Genomic DNA, 25,946 nt, shown 5'->3' with positions numbered 1-25,946 from the left:
CACCAACCGCAGCAATCAGGTCTCGTCGCCGTCTGTCTAATATTCGCCGGGACCAAAGACCACCATCAGGATCGAGAATAAGTTTCACTCCGATGAGACCGGACTCCGCCGGGAATCCGCGGCCGATGTTGTGCAACTGAGACCCGGCTGGGTCAGTACTCGAGGCCCCGGCTCACACACTGGAGTAGGCCCGAAAATGAAAGGCGGTGTAACTTCGTCAAAAAGAGCAATAAAAACTCCGAGATTGCCCCCCTGGGCTCAGCAACGATTCAGACACACGGGAGTCGGGCGGGAGGTCAGGATGAATTTCAGGATGGGCCCGCCAGCGCTGGAGGTCGACGGAGCCGGGAGCTTATGCGGCCATCTTGGTTGCTAGCGTAGCTCCTCTCCTCTCGTATTTTAAATTCAGTTGACAAACCCAAGGACACTTTCTCAATCTTAAATGAGCTGATTGACTTAGACAACGTCCGCCCTAAGGTGGCTCCTACCCAGACCTTTTGTGATGCCCTCAACACATATTTTATTGATAAATTTGTGGACATCAAAGCGAGCATTCCCAGTTCCTCTAGTGTTACTCTCTCTGCTCACCATCCCCCCACCATCAAGGATACTTTAAACAGGTTTCCTACTATGACCGCTGAGCAATTCTTGGAGCTATTGACAAGAGTCAAGTCCAGGGCCCCTTCTGATAAATGTCCTCCCTATATCCTTAAAGAGTGTCTGTCCGCCGTCCCCACGCCGGCTCATACCCTACTGAACGTCTCTCTCACTTCCGGCTTAGTACCCCTTGCTTTTAAGGAGGCAACAGTCATCCCACTTCTGAAGAAACCTGGGGCGGACCCCTCCTGCATGGCAAACTACCGGCCAATTTCTTTGCTCCCTTTTTTGGCTAAAGTCTTGGAAGCCCATGTTGCGAAACACCTGTCCAACTTTTTGGAAAGCTCAAACTGTCTAGACTCCCACCAGGCAGGTTTTCGCCCTGCCCACTCAACAGAGGCAGTGGTAGTCGCGGTCCTAGACTCTCTCCGTGACTGCGCTGACGGACATTCCCCTCAGGCCCTGGTGCTCCTGGATCTGTCGGCCGCATTTGACACGGTCAACCATGACATATTGATCGACTGTGTCAACCGGGCTGGCATCAGGGGCCTAGCTGCCTGCTGGCTGAAGTCTTTTCTGGAGAATCGTTCCCAGTCGGTCCGCCTTGGTACCCTGGTTGGCCCTAAAAGGTCCATTACCTGTGGTGTCCCGCAGGGCTCATCACTTTCACCCCATCTGTTTAACATCTACATTCTTCCGCTAATTCAGGCTCTAAGAGACATGCAGGTATCAGTATTTAACTACGCAGGCTACCTGCAATTGCTCTTCATGGTGGACAACTCCACACTCTCCATCTCTCACTTCCAATCTACCATGCAGTTCATCCAAACTTGGATGAACCAAAATCACCTAAAATTAAACCCTGGAAAAACCGAGCTGGTGCTCACAGGAGACAGTGCCAAATTTTGGGGCCCTCACTACTGGCCATCTGACATGGGTAATGCCCCTACGCCTACCCCTGTCGCAAAGACACTTGGTGTGACCCTTAACAGCGACCTCTCTTTAAAAACTCATGTGGGTCAAGTGGTCTCCAAGTGTTTCTTCCAGCTCAGAAAAATCCGGAAGGTGCGACGCTTCTTCACTCCAGCAGCCTTGACCCAGGTGGTGATCACCATGGTTCTGTCCCACCTGGATTATGCACATTCTATATCCCTAGGCCTACCTCTTTACCTTTTAAAACGGCTCCAGATGGTCCAGAATTATGCAGCCAGGCTGATCACTGCGCAACCCAGATGGCACTCAGCTGCTCCTCTGCTTAGGGACCTTCATTGGCTCCCCCTGGCCCAACGTTGCTCCTTCAAAACTGGTTGCATGATCTTTAAATCTCTCAATTGCAAAAGCCCGAAATTTATAGACAATCTTCTCACCAGGCACACCCCTCCCGCAATCTGCGCTCCGCGCACCAAGCCCTCCTCCAGACACCTGCCTTCAAACGCAAACGTACTGGTGGCTGCAGATTTGCTGTTCTTGCATCTCGCCTTTGGAACACCTTTCCTTTTGAGATCAGATCATGCACGGATCTCATGTCCTTCAGGAAAGCTTTAAAAACATGGCTTTTTAAACAAGCGTATCACTGATTGCCCTCTCCTCACGCCCTCAGGTTCCGTTCTCTGTCTTCTAGCGCCAGGAAACCAATCGGTGGCAGTGCGCTCAATAAATACTTTTTAACATTAACAACATGGTCCGCCACCTGGAAGACAACAACATCTTGAACCCGTCCCAGTCCGGGTTCAGACGAAACCACAGCACCGAGACAGCCCTCATCGCCGCCACAGACAACATCAGGTGCCAGCTAGACAGCGGCGAAACATCAACCCTCATCCTCCTGGACCTGTCAGCCGCCTTCGACACGGTCTGTCATCGCACTCTAAAGACACGCCTTCTAGAAGCCGGAATCCAAGAGAAGGCCCTTGACTGGACCACGTCCTTCCTCTCCGGCATGAAGTAATTCATTATTAAAATAGATTAAAATATTGGTTTACAGTTTACATTTTTTAAAGTTTAAATAGAGGTAGTAATGGTTCTCTAGAGTTCAAGGTTGGGTAGTTTATAGTGGCCATAACATTTTAGGGCTCTGGAAGGGGTAGTGTGTACAGGTAGCAAAAGGCTTTTAGGGCTTAAAGATTGGCATTGAATAGGAGTAGTAAAGAGTTTATTACGCTTATGGGTGGATGGTGCTTAGGAGTAGTAACGAGTTCTTAGGGTTCTGGAATGGGTAGTGTCTGAGGTATTAAAGAGTTTTTAAGGCTTAGCGATGGGTAGGGTACAGCGATAGTAAGGCATTTATGAGCTCTGGAGTGGATGTTTACAGCAGTAGTTAGGGTTTTTAGGGTTCAGGGATGGATAGTGGTTAGTGGAAATAAGGAGTTTTTAGAGCTTAGCAATGAGAGGTGCATAGTGGTAGTAAGGAATTGTAGGGCTTATGGGTGGCTGGTTTAAAAAATACATTTCGTTATTATAAAATAAAAAATGGAAATTAAAATATTTTTATTAGAAAGTATTTTGAAATGTCAAGTAAAAAAAATGTATGGAAACATATTTAAATGTAAGTTGTATGTATATATTATATTTAATATGTGTATTTATATATTTGTGTATGTATGTGTGTTTATAAATATGCCCACATAGATATATATATATATATACATAATAATACCACTTCACTTGTGAAGTAAAGTACTGAGATGTGAAGATGCTACTGATGTATTTACCATGATATAAATCGGATCTATCTAAAAACTAATGATGTAACAACTGAAATTGATATTATTTAAGGTTTTTAGGGTTCAGGAATGGGTAGTGTATAGCGATAGTAAGGGTTTGTTGGGTGTCAGGGATGGTTAGTTTAATTACAATTAATTTTAATAGTTTACATTTACAGTATTCATTTACTATTAAAATAATATCACTATTATAATGCTTAACATTAATAAATTGAAAATTAATTCGTTTTTTTCTCCAATAAATTTGAAATTAAATAAATAAATTTATAAGGCTACAAGACATGCATAAAACTAATGACCTGTGATATAAAGGTACTCTGGATGTAATAACCCCTGATGTAACAACTCGAGAAGTAAAGACTAACATTAGTATCCTACATCAACTCTAACATGTCAAAAAACAATCTGTTAGCCATTTGTTAAAAAGTTCAATCAACAGTCTTAATTGTCTCTCTTAAATTTAAGAGAAAAAAAGCTTAGGCCAAAATGCTTTGTCAGCGGCGCATGGTGTTGTGTCACAAACAGTCAGTCTGTCTCTTTATCTCAAAGTTTAATTTAGAGTTTAGGTAATAGGTTAGTTCCTCTTATATTTAGTCCTTGCCATTCTCATGTCTACCCATAACAGGCTAAGTGACTCTCCTGTTTTCAGTACATACAATCCTTTTTTGAGTCTGTGAATATGGTAGTTATGCCTGCATTTAGGAAGCAGTATAGTAAGTTGTAGTATACAATCAAGTGCCTTCATCTGTGTTAATGATGCACATTCTTTTTATTAGTTAGCAAATGTTGGCATTCAGGGTAACTTGTAATTTGTTGCAGTTTGTAAAAAGAAAAATACACCAGAGGTGATTATTTTTCTTTCTTAGTGAAGGAGTTCGTCTGTTGGGGAATCCAATACCCAGTAACAACTGATGGTTCATGTTAGTTAAACTCAAGGTTGAACTCAGGGCAACCAGTGACATAAAACTTGTAAGTTGAAAGATCCTATGTGAGGTAACTCGGATACCAACCAACTCCTTAATTTCAACATCAGCCAGATAATTTATTTAAGTATTTTCCAAACCATGCTTCACACCTTTATGGCGAAGAGATGCTTCAAGAGATTCTTCACACATTGGAAGAGCTCTAATACTTAACTGGAACCCTGCACAAGTTTAGTTTGGAAATGATTGTGAACGATACACATTCTTGACAAATTGATCTTCAAGTGCAGGCTCCTGATCAGTTGGTGTGCATAATGGGTTATGAGCCTGGGGTTGCATGGGTGGTCCTACGGGGCTTCTGGGGAAGCAGTGGATAGCCTAAGGTGAAGGGTGGAGTGCTTTGCCACATCAATTTACTAGTGAAATGGCATGCACATGTCATAGGAGTTGTTTAAAGGTCAGGTGGAGAGTGTAGTGCTTCAAGTTGCCAAGTTCTGAGGGAAATTGAGTGGAATTAGAAGATTATATTATCTTGTCCTAGAACGTTTTAGGGGAAAGCACTTGTTTGCCCCTGCATAAATACTCCAAGTTAGAAAGATGTCCATTTCCTTTGACCTTTTTGTCTTGCATCAACTTTTTGTGATCAAGTGGCAGAATCGGCCATAACAAAGGAAACCGGATAATTACTTATGCCCTTTGTAGGTCCGGCTTTAGCCAAAACCTTTTGATTTCACGTAAGTTATATATCTTTTCTACCTAGAGGACTTTTCAAACAACACACTTCACATTCATTTTTTTTACCACCCACCACATTATGGGGCACTCAGTCACGACCCACAACCTCCCACAACCAATGCCCCGAAGAAACTGGAACAAAATTACCACCGACCAGCTCCTCACTTCGCTCCAGATAAACCCTCCTGCCAAATCAACGGACCCAAACCAGGCTGCCACCAAACTCACACAATGGATCACCCTCAGCGCTGACGTACTAGCACCCTTGAAAAACCATCAAATAAGGCAAAGTAACAATAAAGCCCCCTGGTTCAACGATGACCTTAAGACATCCAAGAAGCTCTGTCGTACCCTCGAAAAAAGCCTGGAGAAAAAACCCAACCAATGACAACCTGTCCACTTTCAAGAACGCCACCCGCAAACACCACCAACTGATCCGATCCACCAAGAAATCAGCATTCAAAGATCGACTTGACAACAACGCCCACAACAGCAAGGAACTATTCAACATCGTCAAAGAATTTACCAACCCCACCGCCGGCACCAACGACATCACCCCATCCCAAGACCTCTGCGACTCCCTAGCTTCTTTCTTCCACAACAAAATCGCCGACATACATAACAGCTTTGGAAACCAATCAGGAGACCAGTTCACTCCACCCACCCCTGAACCAAATCCCCCCTCTAACAAACTTTGCGCCTGGAACCCAATCACCACTGAAGACACCATCCGCCTGATGAACACCATCCACTCAGGATCGCCTACCGACCCATGCCCCCACCACATTTTCAACAAAGCAAACTCCATCATTGCTCCCCATCTCCGAGACGTCATCAACTGCTCCCTCAACTCCGCTACATTCCCTGAAAGCTGGAAACACGCCGAACTCAGCGCCCTTCTGAAGAAACCAACAGCAGACCCCACTGAACTTAAGAACTACCGTCCCATCTCGCTCCTCCCATTCCCTGCCAAAGTCATCGAGAAAGCCGTCAACAATCAGCTAGCCGCCTTCCTCGAATCCAACAAATCCCTCGACCCCTCACAGTCCGGATTCCGAGCCAAACACAGCACCGAAACCGCACTCATCGCAGCAACAGACGACATTCGAACACTTCTGGACAACGGGGAAACAGTTGCCCTCATCCTACTTGACCTCTCCGCAGCCTTCGACACAGTCTGTCATAGCACCCTCATACAACGCCTCAACAACGTCGGAATACAAGGAAAAGCTCTGGACTGGATCATCTCGTTCCTCGCCGGAAGAACACAGAGAGTCCGCCTCCCTCCTTTTAAGTCAGAGGCCACCGAAGTCATCTGCGGCGTACCACAGGGATCATCACTCAGTCCCACCCTCTTCAACGTATACATGAGTCCCCTCGCATCCATCGCGCGCCAACACAACCTCAACATCATCTCCTACACTGACGACACCCAGCTGATCCTCTCCCTCACCAAAGACCCAAACACCGCCAAAACCAACTTACACGAAGGAATGAAAGATGTTGCCGAGTGGATGAAGGACAGCCGTCTAAAACTGAACTCGGACAAAACGGAAGTCCTTATCTTAGGCTCATCCCCCTCTGCTTGGGACGACTCATGGTGGCCTCCGGCCTTGGGAAACGCACCCAAACCAACGGACCACGCACGTAACCTGGGCTTCATCCTGGACTCCTCCCTCTCGATTACCAGGCAAGTCAATGCCGTTTCCTCATCATGCTTCAACACCCTACGCATGCTCAAAAAAATATTCCGCTGGATACCCACCGAAACTAGAAAAACGGTCACCCACGCACTAGTCACAAGCCGACTGGATTACGGCAACACCCTCTACGCTGGAACCACAGCCAAACTACAGAAAAAACTCCAACGCATCCAAAACGCCTCAGCCCGACTCATACTAGACATCCCCCGCCAGGCTCACATTTCCGGTCACCTGAAAGACCTCCACTGCCTCCCTGTCAATAAGAGGATAACGCTCCGACTCCTCACCCACGCACACAAAGCCCTCTACGACTTAGGACCCGAATGCCTAAACACGCGCCTGTCCTTTTATTCCCCCACCCGCCAACTTCGTTCGTCCAATCAGGCCCTCGCTGCTATTCCGCGCATCAACAGATCCACCATGGGGGGAAGATCCTTCTCCTACTTAGCGGCCAAAACCTGGAATTCTCTCCCCACCCACCTCCGCCTTACACAGAACCACCTCTCCTTCAGAAAACAACTTAAAACTTGGATATTCGATAAATAAATTACCCCCCCCCTCCCCTCCCTCAAGCGCCTTGAGACCCTCTGGGTATGTAGTGCGCTATACAAATTTCTGAACTTGAACTTGAACTTCATGCATTAGCTAATTCCACTGTTTATGACTGCATTCTGCTCTTTTACAAGGAGCACATCCTCACAAAAAGTAGTTACTCTTAGTGCCAGGGACTACTGTGCTTTCAGGCAGTATTTTATTTTTTATGTACGGGTAGCTGTGGTAACTCCCTCAATATTGACGTTTTCCAAAAACCATGACAGACAAGCATTGACCAACTTGTTGACTTTGTTCATAATAATTGACCTTCAAAAGTAGTCCTATGGCATCAGTGTCATGTTTCAGTCTCTTGCAACTCATACTGTAACTATGTTCTGTTTTCAGATACACATATTGTAGGTAGGTGGCTCTCTATATAGTGTACCAAAATGAGGTGCGCTGTGTAGAGTGTCCAGGTATCCCTTACTTGTGTACAGGGGCTTGCTTTAACAATCCCAAGGTGCTCTTATTTGTGGTAGAGTGGTCGAGCAGCCTGAGCTTTATCGGAGGGGAAATCAGGTAAATACTTTTCGTGCTAGCGATTTTCAGAAACTACTGCTGGCAGATTTGAGGCATGAGCCTGGAAAGTGTTTTTATTTATCTTATGGATAAAACATACACTGCTTAGAGTCACTTGCAAATTACTTACAGGACTGTTGGGAGGGCGGAGTCAACTAGGCTGAAAAATTGTCGCTCTGTAAAGGGCTCTGCTGGTCAATGCTATAATCCATTTAATATCTTTGCACAGCGGGCTCCCCCATGACTCTCACTGCTACGACTGGCCGCGAGGAGTTCCTGTGAATCTACCTGTGCCCTTGATGGGTTGCCAGGCCACATGGCCTTGACTGCAACCGGAGGCCTTGCTGGGCCTGGCACACGCCGGCCTTTCGTAGCTGCCTTTGGGGGCCACTCTCATGAAGCCGTTCCTGAAGTGGCTCCCCCTCAAATACTTGCAGGGGAGACCGGGGCTGATCCTGCTGCCGGCTGTGGTTGGCACACGGCCCCTGGCATGCGGCGGCCCCTTGCGGCTGCTACCAGCGCTTGGCCTTGTGCGGCAGCCGTGTCAGCTGACTGCTGTGGAGTCCTGCTGGGCTGCTCATGGAGTTCATTGCACCCCCCCCTTCCGCCCGATCAGATGGCACAAAAGACCCCAGGGTGGTGCAACTGTCCCTGGTGGGGGAATGCGGCCTCAGCGGCTGAAGACAGCAGGCCTTTGGATCCTATGGTGAGTGGGCAGCGTTTTGCTATGCACCCCTCCCAGGAACCCATATAAAGTGCCGGGGGGCCTTTTCAGTGAACTCATCGTACAACAGTCTTTATAACCTACAGTTGGTGGATAATGCTGCACTGAGGCGACCAACTCAACCTTTAGATCAGGATGCATTTTGTCTGGAATTGCTGCTGCTCTCACATTTTATATAATGCACCTTGCCTTAGGGCTGGTTACGAGGCCTACTGTAGAGGTGAGTTACATTTGTTACATGCAGTGACTTTGGCATGGCACACAGTGAGTGTGCCATGTTGCATTTTCACTTATGGTTTGCTCCATGATACGCAGTCAGCAATGGCAAACTGCATGCAATTTGTAGGGGGTCCCTTAGGGTGGCCTAATACTTTCTGCAGCCCTTAAGGACACTCTTTGGTACACATGCCCCAGGTACTAGGGGTACAATTTACTAGGGATTTATAGGGGTGCCAAAGTGTGTACTAATTAGATCATTTTACCTTGATTTTTGGGAACGAGCACTGGCACTTGGGCCTGGTTAGCAAGGCCCAGTGCACATCAGTCGGAAAATATCAGTCCCAGTGGCAAAAAGTGGGGGAAACCAATCCAAAAAGGGGCACTTTCCTACACATATCCATTGATATTGTATGTAGAATTGCCTCAGTGGCCTTGCACACTTCCTGCTGCACATATGTAACAGCAGTTCCACCTCCAAAGCTTACAAATATGAACAAAATTCCTGAGCATGTCGTATATTTGTTTATACCTTTCCTATGTTATATTTTTTTAAATATCTTTATATTAAATGTAAACAAAATAAGTACATACAAAGAGCAATTCTAGTGTATCACCCATTTTACATTAGTTCCAAGTCAAATATTTACGCAATTGGCTACAATCTCAACAAGTTCAGTCTATGCATCAATATATCCCCTTACAACCCTCTATATGTTATATGTTTGCCAGGCCTCCCAGATGTTCTCTCCCTTCTTGGTGCACCCTCTACTTTTATATATTGTAACTTCCGCCTGCCAGCACCAATCGAGATCATTCTCCCACTCCTCTACAGTGGCGATTTCTGTTGCTTCCACTTTCCTTGCTACATTCCGGTTAGCCACCATAGCCGCTAATGTAGGCCATTTCCTCACGTGACTAGGCCAATCATCGTTCCCAGTTGTTATCAGTTCCAATCCCATGATATAAGATAGAAGGTCCCCTCATATCCGCAATCCCTGTGACACCTCGCACTTTCGCTACACCCCAGATGCTGCAGCACTGATCTAGGGTAGTACACCCTTTGCAATATTTTAAGCTGCACTAAACAAAATCTTGCATGTATCGCCACTTCTCTGGGACCCTGGAGTGCCCCCACCCATTCCTCATCTTCAAAAGGGCCTATATCCCTTTCCCAGGTTGTCCGGGGGGAGCACAACTGGTCTGGGGCATTGTTGCTTATCTTGTAGATTAAAGAGATGTTTTTTCCTGAAGTGGCTCTGTCAATATTTTATCCTCTAGCGGGGAGGCCAATGTCAGGGTCTCCCCCTCTCTGAGATACCCACGTAGGGCGTGCCCTAATTGAATGTGCTTGAGCCCTTCTCCTTTCCCCAGTTCGTAGTCCCTTTCCAGGTCGGCAAATGTGATATACGCCTGCCTCCTCCAAATGTCTCTCAGGATCTCCATCCCCAGTAGTTCCCATGTGGCGAACCCCTTCAGCCAACTCACTTCCTTCAGAGCATCGCCTGCCCACAGGGGTGTCATCTCCGTGTGATTACCCTCGCAACCCAAGTACCTTGTCGCTGCAAACCATGATCTAATCACTGTAGTTGTCTGTGGTGGGAGGTTCTTGCCTACTCGCTCAGTGTAAAGTAGCGTCCACTGGCCTCTCCCACCCGTAGCCAGTCTGTCCATCCTATATGCTGGATCATTCATGTCCTCAAATACCCATCCATTCATGTTTGCCAGCTGAGCTGCCCAGTAGAACCCTCGTATATCTAGCACCGCCAGTCCACCATCATATACCCCTCTTTGTAATTTATTTAGGGCAATACGTGGGACGCGCCACACCACAACAATGCCTGGAGATCTGTGTTCACCTTTTGGAAAACAGCTGGGGACACCTCATACGGCGTATTTTACAATACATACAGAAGACGCTGCAACGCCATAATTTTAAACATTGCTGCGTGCCCCATCATCGTCAGAGGAAGCGCGCGCCAATGCTTTATGTCTCTTATAAGCTTATTGAGCAGTGTACCGATGTTCTGTTGTTGGAATTCTTGGGGGTCAGGCATTATACAGATTCCCAGATACTTAAAGCCATTCCCTTGCACTGGCACCACGCATCGGGAGGTCAGGGTGGGGGTTACTCCGGCTAAAGGGTACAGCAATGACTTATCCCAATTAATTTGGTTACCAGAGTAGTTCCCAAATATAGGGAATATCTGGAGGATACGGTCCACTGAGTGCCTTGGTTTCCTCATATACAGCAGAATATCATCTGCGTACAGGGATATGTGATTCTCCCCCTCTTCCTCTATTGGTATTCCCCATATAGAGGGGTCTTGCCGTACCCATGCTGCGAGTGGTTCCAGAACAAATACAATTGGAGATCGGGGCAGCCTTGTCTGGGACCTCTCCGCAAGGCAAATGTCTGTGACACCGTGGCACTGACCCGTGCCCTGGCTAATGGTTGCGCATATAGAAACCTGACCCACCCTATACACTTGGGTCCCATGCTGAACTTTTCTAGAACAGCGAAGAGGTCGCTCCACTCCACACTATTGAATGCCTTTCTGGCATTGAGGGAAAGTAATGCAGCCTGCTCTTTAGGGCCCTTCTCTGTGATATAAAGTATTCCAAACAACCTACAGAGATTCAGCCTGGTGCTTCGATGTGGCATAAAGCCAGATTGATCTGGATGTATCCTAGTTGTAATCACCTCAGCTAACCGTGCAGATAAAAGCATGGCAAGCACCTTAACCTCAAAGTTGAGCAATGAGATTGGCCGATACGACCCGCAATGTGTGGGTGGCTTGCCCGGTTTCGGGTTTGTAGCTATCACCGCCACCGGTCTGGTGGGAGCACGCCCTCAATCATCGCCTGGCCAAACATATTTCATAAATGCTCCGCCGTCACGTCGTACATAGCTTTGAACATTTCTACCAACAGTCCATTTGGTCCAGCCACTTTCCCAGATTGGAGGCCACGGGTTGCTGCTTTGATTTCATCAACTGTCAGGTCACCCTTTAATCGCTCCCTATCCCCACCAAGAGCCGTGCCAGGGAAATATCCTGCAAGAAGTCTCCGCAGTCCTCCTCTGTATGGTGTGAACGAGTGGCGTATATCCCCTCATAGTAACTAGAAAACTCCTCTGCTATTTCTGCCCTAGTTTTGCATCTGTCCCCTGCCTTACTTTGCAGCCCTGGAACCCAATTTACGTTTGTTTGTCTTTTGGCTAGCCAGGCCAGCAGCTTATCAGCTTTATCCCCAACGTCGTACAGTCTGTGCTGTGTGGCCCGTGCTTGCTCCTATGTTATTTTTATGTGATTTGTACAGAAACCTCCATTACTGTGAGGTCGTATACGAGCATGATGAGGTTAGAGGTTTTAGTAGGGGGAAGGAATAAGACAGTTTGAGATGGCCCAAAGTATGTTCTGTGTCCATAAAATTCTAAGTCATTGAGTGAAGTCCTTTAATCTTCATAGGCAAGCAGAAAAGCATTTCCGTAGCTCCTCTATGCTTTTTTGTTCATGCGGCCAAATCGTGTGCTATGAAATGAAATAGTGCTCCCTAAGGCAATTGTTATCTTGTCTCCTGTAACACTTGTGTGTGGTGGTAGTGGGAGAGAGGTTATTTGTTTGCCATATGAGCGCTCATGCATGGGGGCGAAGTCTTACCTGGTCTTCCTTTACAAATAAATGGATTCAGTGCATACAGTGAATGTTTGCTGATAACAACTTTTGTGTCTGGCGCTCTGGGTTTATGGAAAAACTCTTTCTACCCTAGCCAAGTGCTTATTACTCGCTGTCATTTTATAATCCTGTTTGAGATGGCACCCCTGGCTGTCTAGTACCATAGGTTGTCGCCTAGATTTCTTTAATGTTTGGTCTGTCTTGCTGGCACCTTCAACCTCCATTATCCTGGAACTCCTTCTCACTAAGTCCCGGATCCTCACTCACTGCCACTTTGAATGGTTCATTAGTCCTGGAGCCATTTTTAGAAAAGAAAGTTAAATGATTTTGCTGAAATTGAAAGCCGTATGAGGAGGAATTCGACACTAAGAGAGAAGTTACAGTAGGTCTTGCAAGACTACAGAAAACAAACTACTTAGATAACGTAATCAGCCAAGGGAGAGGAAGTCTCTTCTGATTGACTGATAACAGCTTCCAGATGAATAGGGTGTGCAATTAGAGTGTATTGGTGAGAGCTGTTTTGTGGGTTTATGTAACTCTGGATCTAAGTGTTAAGCTATTGTGTGCTAGAGGTATTATGCTAGGCTGCATGTCTGCCTTTATCTGTTCCCTGAAAGATATGTGCATGGCAGATTACTCTGGGAACACCTGTATTTTGTGAGGTTTCCTCTGCTGGGCTTGTTAATTAAAAACAACTTGTCCAAGTTTGAGATCATGAAAATATACAAGGGAGAGTGAGTGAAAACTTTTGCCCTCTTTCTCCTTTCAAATGTACTAACCTTTCACTCGCAGTCTGTCTCCGCTGTAGGAAAGAGAAGGTCTTGTTCTCCACTCACTGTTCCATCCACTTTAGAAATTAGAATTCAGCATGCTATCTATCACATCCACCATTCTCATCTGTCGTCCGCCTTCTACAGAACAGACGACATCTTGTGCCTTCTCCTTTCTTCAGTTAAGTTGAAGTGTGTGTCTGAGATGAGGGATACGTTTAACTCTAACATGCTTTTCACTTCTCTAAGCTGGCGTTGTAGAGAATCAACCAAGTCTCTGTACCAATTTTTAAAAGTTGAGATGTATGCACAAATATAAATGTATGCCTAAATATACATCTGAAGAAAGCATTCCACTGCCACTGTTCTACAGTAAAAAAACACACAAAGGATGCCAAGGGTCTAAATGGAGCTATACATATCTGAACACTCAAAAAGTAGTGTGTGGAGAGGTAATCCAAGTGTTATGAGAGAGAAGAATGTTGAGAAAGTGTTTAGAAAAGAATATATATATATATATATATATATATATATATATATATATATATATATATATATATATATATATATATATATATATATATATATATATATATATATATATACCCATCAGCCCACCCATTGGCGGAATCTCGTCATCTGTTTTTTTTTTTGTATGAACTGGTATCAACTAGATACCTCACTGAATGTATAGTGAGGAGTTCTAGTATAAGATCCACCAGTGAGAGAAAGCCAACAGGATATGTTGGTAATGCTGGAGGGAAAAGGGTTGCAGTGCTCTAAAAGTGTGTGAAAGAAATTGTGAATAAGTGATGTTTAAGATTGCCTGTTATGGTGCCAAAAGTGAGACTTTATTAGAGGGGTCATCATAACGGCAAGATTAAAAGCAGAGTGCCGATAGTGTGACAAAAAATACTACTATCGGTAGATGGAACTATATGGTCAACATGTTTCAGCCTGAAAAGGCTTTCTTCAGGATCCGTAAATATAACACTACTGGAACAGTGGAAAAGTAAATAAATTGGAACCATGCATAAATCAGAACCTACCGTGAGTAGAATACTGAATGGTAGTATAAACTCATGGTTAAAAATTCTCTCCCAAAAAGTTGTAGGGAGGAAGCCTCACCTCGCCTGGCACTCGCTCAGGTTTTAAGAGGCCCCGCTCTGTCCGTTGGTGCCTCAGGCTACCACCTTCCCCTCGGCTCAGATGGTAGCCTGAGGCACTGACGGACAGAGCGGGGCCTCTTAAAACCTGAGTGAGTGCCAGGCGTGGTGAGGCTTCCTCCCTACAACTTTTTGGGAGATAATTTTTAACCATGACTTTATACTACCATTCAGTATTCTACTCACGGTAGGTTCTGATTTATGCATGGTTCCAATTTATTTACTTTTCCACTGTTGCAGTAGTGTTATATTTACGGGTCCTGAAGAAAGCCCTTTCAGGCTGAAACATGTTGACCATATAGTTCCATCTACCAATAGTAGTATTTGTTGTCACACTATCGTCACTCTGCTTTTAATCTTGCCGTTATGATGACCCCTCTAATAAAGTCTCACTTTTGGCACCATAACAGGCAATCTTAAACATCACTTATTCACAATTTCTTTCACACACTTTAAGAGCACTGCAACCCTTTTCCCTCCAGCATTACCAACATATCCTGTTGGCTTTCTCTCACTGGTGGATCTTATACTAGAACTCATCACTATACATTCAGTGAGGTAGCTAGTTGATACCAGTTCATACAAAAAAAAAACAGATGACGAGATTCCGCCAATGGGTGGGCTGATGGGTATATATATATATATATATATAGTTGCTCCCAGGAATACACCAGCCTGCTGCACTCGCGAGCGGGTGCTCTTCCAGGTGGGGGTGTGCCCATCCAATAGATTCTTGCTACTCAATCCAATCACAATCCTGTGAAATTAGACACGGCACTCGCAGGGGGGTATAAAGCCAACAATTCTTTATTTGGCTACCAGCACAGACAAGACGCGTTTCGGCGATGAGCCTTCGTCAATTGCAAAAGTGAACGCGCCGCCATTGCATTTAAAACACACAGTGTAATCGTCACAGTGAGTCATGGCATCAACATGAAAAAGGGACTAACCGATGGCTAAAATCGCGCCATCTTGGAAGTACTTTTAACATACAGAAAACGAAAAAGTATGGGTACATTAAGTAAAGTTCATACTTCACTCCATTCGTTATATTTGTATATCCAACAATCCCCATACATGGAATATCGCCCTGGATGGGCACATTTTGTCACCACTCAATCTTGCCCTCAGATGGGCTACGCCATGACAATATCCATTGCTGACATGATTACATACTAGAATTTAAAATTTCAGAAAAGGCAGTTCATGAAGCAAACATTAATATACTAATAAGAAAATTTCAGAGGTGAAAAAAGAAATTTTCAGAGGTGAAAAAAGAAAAGAAACGAAAAGAAAGGAACAGGAAAGAAAGACAAAGCAATTCATATTAGCATATGATGATCAGAAATACAGCGAATTGAAATGTCTACAGAGTATTAGTATCCTAAATGGACTGCTAAATCTTCATGTGTGTTGAGTCCCAGAGGACTCTTACTCTGTAGGTCTATAATATAGCGTGACTCGAGCCGCCGTAATTTTTGTAAGCGGTCTCCACCACGTGGTAGAGGTGGCACACTATCCAGACAAAAGTAGGCCAACAGATCCCTGTTGTGTCCATGCATTTTGTCGAAGTGTCTGGCCACAGGATAGGATTCATCTAAATTGCTGATGGCACGCATGTGCTCCAGTATACGTAATTTTACGGGATTGATGGTACTCCCGACGTATTTTAGTCCACATGGACATATCAGACAATAGATGGCATAAGGTGTTGTGCATGTCAGAAACATTTTAATACTTTTAGGGGTTTTTAAGCCTGGAATTTCATAGGTAAGGGTCCTTTTGCTGATTTTACAGGCCTTGCATCGGCCACATGGAAAGAAACCATTGAGGGGTATCTTATTGGATACATTGGATTTTACCGTTAGATGACTATGTACTAGATCATCTTTCAGAGCTCTAGCTTTACGGTAAGTGACCAGCGGATTGGCAGGTAAATCCTCCCTGATGACATTGTCCGTTACATATAGCGGACTCCTGCCAAGGAATGTTAGTAATACTAATACGGTTCGCATGGAGTGACCGCGACAAAGCACTAGCCTCTATAAAGGATTTGGAGGAGGAATTGGAGAAGGAACGGGACCAAGAGAGCATAAAAGAAAAACGAGACCAAATGAAAAAACAATTAAAAGCATATGAACGGGGCGTGGCCAAGATGGCGGGGTAGACGGACGTGTTTGCCGGAGCTCCCGACCCCGACTAAGGCCCTGAGCCCTACCTGCAGCTACATTCTCCCCCCCGGAGCTGCGCTGTGCTGCTGAGTAAGCGGGGGAGTCGGTGGCTGCTTGACCATCGCAGCCTGGCCCCGGTACAGCGAGAACTCACTGGGTTCGGAGTGTCGTGCGGCAGACCGGGGCGGACCTGAGCCGGCGAGGCGCCTTCGTCCCAGCGGTGCTGTGGACTACGAGACACCGAGAGGCGGAGACTTGCCTGGACGGTGAGAAGCGAGGCTGATCTGTGCCGGCGGACCGTGGTCGGGGTCCCGATCATACCTGCACAGCGCTGTGAGGTGCCGGTGGAGCTTCCGCCCTTCCCCAGCGGCCCAAGATGGCGACGAGCTGAGGCCGGGACTTCTCTCCCCGAACCTGCATGAAGACCAGCACCCGGGAGGCGTGAGCGGAACGGGGGCTGCTGATTCCGCCATCAGGTTGGTGCACTCGGCGGAGAACCGGGCGGATTGCCAGCAGCGGGGACCCCTTGGCTGGCGGCTGGTGCACTCCCCGCCCCGGGACGTTGGCTCAACCGGGGTGGGAGCTACGCGAATGCCCGGCTTTGCGGCCTTCTCCGGGCAGCGCGGAGGGCCGGAAGTGGCAGACTTTGGAGTTCCGCCCCAGGCGAACGCTGGTAGTGGCGGGAAGGTCGCTTCATCTTTGCGGGCAGGCAGCCCCACGACCCCCCAGCACCGGCCTGCTTCAGTGCGACCCTGCCAGGGAGGCCCATAGCTGCCCGGGCCACATTGCGGACGTAGGTGCAACGGCTCTCCCCGCCCCTGCCACCTCGGGAAGCAGCAGAGATCCGAGTGGCAGCCCCCGCCTGCAGGAGCAAGGACTGGGGCTCAGCTTGTGGAGGAGCGGGAGCCGCCTCGAGGAGCTGACATAGTGCGCTGCCGGGAGCCGGGCTGTTGGGGTGCGGACCTTGACCACGGATCCCGAGGCCCTCGACACAGCTCTGGGGCCCGTGTGCCGCGGCCCGCCCCAGGGACACAGCGCCGTAAGAGCCTTAGGAGCAGTTGGCGTCCCGTTTTGAACTGAGGAGCATTACTAGACCCCGGTGGGCTGCGGTCTTCGAGGAGATCGACGCCGGGCCCGGGTTGGAGGCGGACCCCTGGAGCGGTGAGGACCGGTGAGGAGCAGAGGGGTGACGGGCGAGCGGATCGGTGGGGGACCTGCACCATGACCACTCAGAGGGGTGGTAAGCGGAACAATCGCACGTTGCCGGAGATGCTCGGCAGACCTCAGAACAAAGGAGATAAGGCCGCCTCTCCCCCTGGAGCAGCTGGGACCTCACAGTCGGACGCGGCGGCGGAACCCCCGGTCACTAGATCCTTTTTGGAATCCCTATTTGGCACGCTGCGGGAGGACTTCCAGGCATTGAAACAGGAAGTGGCGGGAGAGGTGAGAGAGCTCCGCAGGGAGGTGGACGGAATGGGCGAAAGGGTGGCCACAGTGGAGGGTTCCACCCACAGGCAGGATGAGGAGATTACCTTACTGCAGCAGGAAGTGCTGACCCTCCGAGAACAGCACTTGGACCTCCAACTGCATAACGAGGATTTGGAGAATAGGTCACGAAGAAACAACATACGGGTCCGGGGTGTGCCGTCCTCAGAGGAGAACCCGAATATAGTCACATACCTGCAGGAACTCTTTCGGTCAGTCCTAGGCGAAGGGGATGATTTCCCCATCAGAATTGACAGAGCGCACAGGGTGGGACCAGTTAGACGGGCTAATGGCCCTCCGCCGGACATTCTAGCGTTCCTCCCGGACTTCCCACTGAAAGAGAAGATAATGGTGGAGGCACGGAAAGCACGATCACTCACCTTTCGCGATCACCCTGTGGCGCTATTTCAGGATCTGTCCACGCTCACGCTTCAGAGGCGTAAGGCGTTTAAGATTGTAACGGACTTCCTCAGGCAGCACGATACGCCTTACTCCTGGGGTCACCCCTTCCGTATAATTTTCACATGGCGTGGAGAGACTCACCAATTGCGATCCCTACAAGATGCTTGCGAAATCCTGGGCATCACTGCGGAGGAGGAGGGATCCCAAACACCGAGGAGGCGCCGCACAGCAGACGGGGGATGGCAGCGAGTGTCACGCAGGAGGACGACGGGGGTGTCACGAAGGCCGGGTTCTCCAACTATCAGAGCGGCGCGAGAAGATGCTATCCAGACAGCCTCTGAAGAACTTGGAGGCACGGTGGTGGCGGCACTGACCGCTTAAATGTGCTCCGGGGGGAGTTCACCATAGCAACGCTTCAATTGCTGGCTCGGGGTGGGGGGTGGGGGCGACGGATTGGACACGTGTGGCTGGACGTCCACTAAGGTAACATTCCACGGACTGGTCCGCCTGGGCCTGTCTGGGACACTTTCAGGTAGTTATGGGACAGTTGGGGTGTGAATTGAAGGGTGGGGGGGGGAGACTGGGGTCATTGGGATGGCGGGGGGTTGAAGAAGTTTGGGTGTTGGGTGGGGGTGAGTTGGGGTGTTGGGGGCTTGGGGCCACTCTGTCCGGCGCTCTAGGGGCATACACGCATACCTGTCCTGACTCATGTGCGCCATTACTTGCACTCTCTCGGTTCCACGCCGTCGATACATTGCGCAAAGGGGAGGGCTCAGACATCTCATGGCGACGCTGAAGGTGGTAACCCTTAATGTTAAGGGGTTGAATAATCCTACGAAGAGAAGGGCGATTCTATCGCTGCTTGAAGGCTCTCAGGCGGACATCTGTCTGCTTCAGGAGACCCACCTACTGGCTGCGGACTGTCACAGATTACGGTCCCGACACTTCCCCGCGCAATTCTTCTCTTCCAACACGACTAAAACGGCCGGGGTAGCTATCCTGTTCTCCAAGTCCTTCCGGGGGGAGGTGTTGCATAAACTCGCGGAACAGAAAGGTCGACTTCTGGCCTATCGCCTCAAATTGGGGTCCCAATTGTTCACGGTGGGGACAATTTACGGCCCGAACGAACAGCAAGACAGGTTCATGCGCGCCGCCCTTGATGACATTACCGCTTCCCCGGACAGGAACGTCATTCTGGGAGGGGACATTAACATGGTCTTTGATTCCTCCGCGGACAGATCTGCGCAACGGCGTCCCCAGGCTGGTGAGTTGTCTCCGGCGCTTAAGGCCCAGCTGGTAGATTTGGACATGCACGATCTCTGGCGGAGCCTACACCCGGCGGACAGAGATTTTTCTTACTACTCGCATGCACACAAGACATACGCCAGATTGGACCACTTGCTGGTTACAGGGCCTGTCCGTGACATGGCCACGGCCTCGGAAATAGGGGTTATCAGTCTTTCGGACCACGCGCCGGTCTCGGGGACTTTCCGGCTCCAGTTGAATGCTGCGAGGCGCGGGGTTTGGCGGTTGCGGGACACACTCCTTCACAAAAAAACGGTGGTGCAGCGGATCGCAGACTCAGTTCAGGACTTTCAGTTACATAATTCTAACTCGGATACCTCACTCTCAACTCAGTGGGGAGCCCTTAAGGCGGTGCTGCGGGGAGAATTCATTGCAGTTTCGGCTGCGGACAATAAGGATAGGGCGCTAAAACGGGACGAGCTCACTCAGAAGGTACGGGAACTGGAACAGGTTCATCGCCGGACTGGGGCTCCGAGAATTTGGAGGCAGCTCAAAGCCGCCAGAAAACTCTTGTCCTCTTTGGATTTAGATAGAGCGGAGTACGCTGCGCTGAGAACGAAACACGCCTATTACACGGGGGGGGGACCGGTGTGGCCGTTTACTAGCGGCTAAACTTAGAGCGGTGCACCAGTGCCGTCGGGTGAAGGAGCTGCGGGATACAACCGGGGAGCTGATCACAGATGACGCTGCCGTGGCGGACGTCTTCCGTCGGTTTTACGCTGACCTATACGCTGCAGATGACACTCGGATTGAGGAGCCGGAGGCTTACTTGGATTCGGTGCCCCTTCCGTCCTTGACCCCGGACCAAGCTGTCTATTTGGAAAGGGAGATACGGATTGAGGAAGTGGTTGCGGCAATTTCCAAGCTTAAACATGGAAAGGCCCCGGGCCCGGATGGGTACACGGCTCTTTTCTATAAAACGTTTAGCTCGACGCTCGCCCCTATTTTAACTAAGCTGTATAACTCCTTCTCAGACCCAGGGGCTATTCCGCCGGATCTCTTGCAGGCAACTGTGTCGGTGATACCCAAGCCAGGAAAGGATAGGACCCAATGCGGCTCGTATAGGCCGATCTCTCTTTTGAATATAGATTTGAAACTTTATACGGGGATCTTAGCAGCACGGCTTGCGCGATACCTCCCTGGCTTGATTGAACCGGACCAGTCTGGCTTCGTGCCAGGCAGACAGACAGTTGACAACACGAAGAGACTGGTGCACGTTTTGGAAAAAGCTACGCGTATTCCGGGGGAGAGGATGTTGCTTTCGGTCGATGCCGAGAAAGCATTTGACCGTGTACACTGGCCCTACCTTGAGACTGTGATGGCACGGTTAGGGATGGGGGAGAAGTTTCGTAACATGGTGTTTAATTGTTATAAGTTCCCGTCCGCGGTGGTGCGGGTGAATGGCTGCAGTTCGGGGCGCTTCGACATTGCGCGAGGTACAAGACAAGGGTGCCCTCTATCCCCTCTCCTCTTCGCGCTCTATATGGAGCCCTTCGCTCAGAGAGTGCGACGGAATCCGGATGTGACGGGCATTAGGATGGGGGGTTACTCCCACGCGATCAGCCTTTATGCAGACGATGTGATTTTCGCGCTAGAGAACCCAGGGCGGTCATTACCAGCTAGCATGACCGAACTCGAGGCTTTTGAGAGAGTGGCGGGCTTCAAGATGAATGTAGCGAAATCCACTGCATTAGATGTCTCCCTTCGACCCGCGACTAAGCGCGAGCTGCAGGGGCTCTTCCCCCTCCGTTGGTCGCGGGACCAAGTGCAATACTTGGGGATCGCGCTGGCCCCCACGCTGCAAGCGACGATCACCATCAACTACGAGGCGATGTATACGAAAGTCAAGGAAGAAATGGGGAGGTGGAACAAGGGGACCATTTCTTGGCTGGGGCGAGTGGCAGCTGTCAAGATGACGGTCTTACCACAAATTTTATACCTGTTTCGCGCTCTGCCCTTACAGCCCCCCAAGGGGTGGATTCAACGGATGCAGACGGAAGTGTCCCGATTTGTGTGGCAGGGCCGCGCCCCCCGAATGCGCCGCGCACTTACTACTCTGGCTCCGGAATCGGGAGGATTGGGGGTCCCGGACTTGCGCAAATACTTCCAGGCGTCTCAATTGAGATACCTGGTGGAGTGGAGCAGGCTGGAATCCGACAAGCATTGGCTTTTTCAGGATCAGGCGGTAGCCGGGCGCCCGCTGCAAGACATACCATTTCTCCGCCGATCGCACCGTCCCCCGAATCTCTATGCCTCTTCCATCACACGGGTCCCGTTAAGGGTGTGGGACGCCACCAATCGTGTATTTGACTTCACCACTTTCCCCTCCCCTTTCACACCTATAGTGAACAATCCCGATTTCACACCGGGGACAGAACCTGGGGGCTTTTCGCGCTGGAGGGAGAAGGGTTGTAAGGCACTATACCACATGTACACGACTGACGGGATTGTCCCCTTCCAAAGCTTGAAAGACGATTTCCAGTTGGACGAAACGGACCGCATGAGATATTGGCAAGTTAGGCACTGGGCCCTTCACCCACAGGTTAGGGGATCGGCGGACAGGGAACTGTTGCCGTATGAAAAATGGTTAGTGACGCGCACCTCAGACACGAAACTAATCTCCGATCTGTATAAGATGCTGCAGCGTCCGCCCTCACATTTCCATATCCCCGGCAGGGAGAGGTGGCACAGGGAATTAGGGAGGACTCTTAGTCATAAGGAATGGGAACACATATCATACCGAGCGCGGCATTCAGCTTACCATGTAGGCCTCACGGAAACATTTACCAAGGTCTCTACTTATTGGTACCGCACTCCGGAGAGGTTACACGAGATGAACCGGCTGATTGATGATAGGTGCTGGCGCGACTGTGGGCAGAAAGGCACTCTAACACATATCCTGTGGGACTGTCCAATTATACAGGCATACTGGTCAGAGATACTTGATGAGATTGATGTGTGCTTTGGGGTTGAACTGCCCAGATTTCCTGCTTATACCCTGCTAGGCCTCCCTAATAGGTTAATGTATCCTTTGAAATCCAGACGGGGGAGGCAGATTGCGATAATGTTGGGTTCAGCGGTTCAGAACGTTTTAATACACTGGCGCACACCCACTGTTCCTTCCTTGACAGGGTGGCTACATAGGCTGTGGCATGTTCTGGGGATGGAAAAGCTCTCTCTCACGTTAGCTGGGGAGGTGGATGGCTTTGAGGAGTTGTGGCAGCCTTTTCATGCACTGCTGTCCACGGAATTCAAGGAAATAACATGCCCTAGATACCTGAGGCTCATGAGGCTTATGCCACCGTTGTGAGGAACTGTTGGCGTGGGTTGAAGGGGAGTACTAGCGGGTGGTGCTGAGGAGTGGATGCGTGCTAGAGACTACACCAAGGCTTTGGTTTTACATGACACCGGACGGAGTGGGGGGAGGGACTGTGGGGGGAGGGTTTGTTGGTTAATGGGGGGTTCGATTGGTTTGGGTATGGCTTTTAGGCCTTTGTTTCCTGCATATTGCAAAATGTTGGGTCAGGTGCTGGACGGCCCCAGAGGCCGGGACATTTGAACTGCATTCCGGAGATGCCTCTGACGCGAGCACTGACCCTTTGTATGATTGTCTACCTCTACCACTGTACCTTTCTAATAAAAATACTTTAAACATAAAAGCATATGAACAAAAAATTAAACAACGAAAGGAAGAAAAATTTGATCGCGACGAAAAGGACTACAGATTGGGCAGAGTCTTAACTTTTTCGAAAAAATATGACAATCCCAGGCTTAAAAACCCCTAAAAGTATTAAAAAGTTTCTGACATGGACAACACCTTATGCCATCTATTGTCTGATATGTCCATGTGGACTAAAATACGTCGGGAGTACCATCAATCCCGTAAAATTACGTATACTGGAGCACATGCGTGCCATCAGCAATTTAGATGAATCCTACCCTGTGGCCAGACACTTCGACAAAATGCATGGACACAACAGGGATCTGTTGGCCTACTTTTGTCTGGATAGTGTGCCACCTCTACCACGTGGTGGAGACCGCTTACAAAAATTACGGCGGCTCGAGTCACGCTATATTATAGACCTACAGAGTAAGAGTCCTCTGGGACTCAACACACATGAAGATTTAGCAGTCCATTTAGGATACTAATACTCTGTAGACATTTCAATTCGCTGTATTTCTGATCATCATATGCTAATATGAATTGCTTTGTCTTTCTTTCCTGTTCCTTTCTTTTCGTTTCTTTTCTTTTTTCACCTCTGAAAATTTCTTTTTTCACCTCTGAAATTTTCTTATTAGTATATTAATGTTTGCTTCATGAACTGCCTTTTCTGAAATTTTAAATTCTAGTATGTAATCATGTCAGCAATGGATATTGTCATGGCGTAGCCCATCTGAGGGCAAGATTGAGTGGTGACAAAATGTGCCCATCCAGGGCGATATTCCATGTATGGGGATTGTTGGATATACAAATATAACGAATGGAGTGAAGTATGAACTTTACTTAATGTACCCATACTTTAGATCACAAATGAAAATGAAATGATATAGATTTTTTAGTTTTCTGTATGTTAAAAGTACTTCCAAGATGGCGCGATTTTAGCCATCGGTTAGTCCCTTTTTCATGTTGATGCCATGACTCACTGTGACGATTACACTGTGTGTTTTAAATGCAATGGCGGCGCGTTCACTTTTGCAATTGACGAAGGCTCATCGCCGAAACACGTCTTGTCTGTGCTGGTAGCCAAATAAAGAATTGTTGGCTTTATACCCCCCTGCGAGTGCCGTGTCTAATTTCACAGGATTGTGATTGGATTGAGTAGCAAGAATATATATATATATATATATATATATATATATATATTCTTTTCTAAACACTTTCTCAACATTCTTCTCTCTCATAACACTTTGATTACCTCTCCACACACTACATTTTGAGTGTTCAGATATGTATAGGACAGGAAACCATCATTTTTTAATAATGTTTATTGAAATTTTATCACTAATAGACCATGTATAATTACAATGAAGTTTGCATTGACTCTGAACATTGTAATGCATTTTTATCATATGAACTTTTTATGAATATTTGAATAATTAAAACCAATTGTATTGGAAAAAGCAGTTTTGTCTAATGTTGTTGTAGCTAATTCTATCTACATGTGTACCTGCTAGTCACGTTTGTGCATGCCTGGGAATTTTTGCTTACATATATTCTCTACCCTGACCCAGGATTGCTATTTGCACCAGGGGGCTCCTGTTATTTTACATACAGATATGTATAGCTCCATTTAGACCCTTGGCATCCTTTGTGTGTTTTTTGCTAGTTAGATTGGGGATAGGATGCAAGTAGGTCTTTAAAAGTCTTCCCCTTAGACCCTTCTTTACGGTTAGTTTTTTGTACTGTTCTACAGTAGCCTGCCTTCCAAAATAGAGGGCTCTGATTGTGAGAGTGTGGCTTATGCAAGATGTGTCGTGTTCATAACACTTGCTTTCCTTTGTCTGCAAACTTTCTGACAACAATAGAAGTGGAGGTGCTGCCCTTGTAACGTCTCTGTAGATACACAACTAAATGTCATGCTGCTCTTCTAACAAATCCTTGTTTGGTTATAGGGGGATCCTGGACCTATGGCCCCGAAAGGTGAGCTACTCCTCATTCTCATTTTCAGAGATGATTACATCTTCACAAACCTGTATAAAGACTCCTCTTCCTAAAACCTTTAAAAAATATATTTTTTATTAATTTGAATAGCAGTAACTTATCAACCACAAGCCACACTATATGTAAAAGCGTCAGCAGTAATATACATTTGCTCAATAAACAATTGACACATTTAGCAGTGTCTATACAGTAACAACGACTCCGGAAGGAAAGTAGTGTTGACATATTTGGCATTGTGTATCCTAAATCCTGCTAGCCCATTAATCTGCAGTGAAATTAACTAAACTTCAGCATGTGGTCATTCGCACCCAGCTAGGGGCTCGTAGGAGAAATAAAAGTAAGAGTAAAGAAGAGGTGGGTGGAGGAGGTAAGGAAAAACGATCGCCTGCGTCAGCAAATAACGAGCTAGTGCTGCTATGGACCTAGGGTTGAACTTCAGTTTCGTTGGGGTTGTAGCTGGCAGTATAGAACGTCAACTACTAAAACATAACCTCAAAATATCCTTTCGCCTTTGCTCCTCACTCTTACATTTGATATTGTTCTTTTTGGATCATAACTTTGTCTTGTGCCTGAT

The 25,946-nt window shown here is 47.8% G+C and overlaps 1 protein-coding gene across 2 annotated transcripts in view; it reads left to right on the top strand.

Annotated features, from left to right (window-relative positions):
• NEIL1 (nei like DNA glycosylase 1) overlaps window positions 1-25,946 on the top strand; it is a 206,312-nt gene that overhangs the window by 161,464 nt on the left and 18,902 nt on the right. For both annotated transcript variants that reach the window (XM_078685101.1, XM_078685100.1), the window contains exon 7: window positions 25,324-25,351. In XM_078685101.1, the coding sequence (XP_078541227.1) occupies window positions 25,324-25,351 (28 nt within the window). The remainder of the gene's footprint in view (window positions 1-25,323; window positions 25,352-25,946) is intronic.

This window comes from Lissotriton helveticus, chromosome 3_2 (assembly GCF_964261635.1).
Source record: "Lissotriton helveticus chromosome 3_2, aLisHel1.1, whole genome shotgun sequence".
Classification (NCBI taxonomy): Eukaryota; Metazoa; Chordata; class Amphibia; order Caudata; family Salamandridae; genus Lissotriton; species Lissotriton helveticus.
The sequence above is the reverse complement of the archived record's forward strand: the minus strand, read 5'-3'. Positions and strand labels throughout refer to the sequence as shown.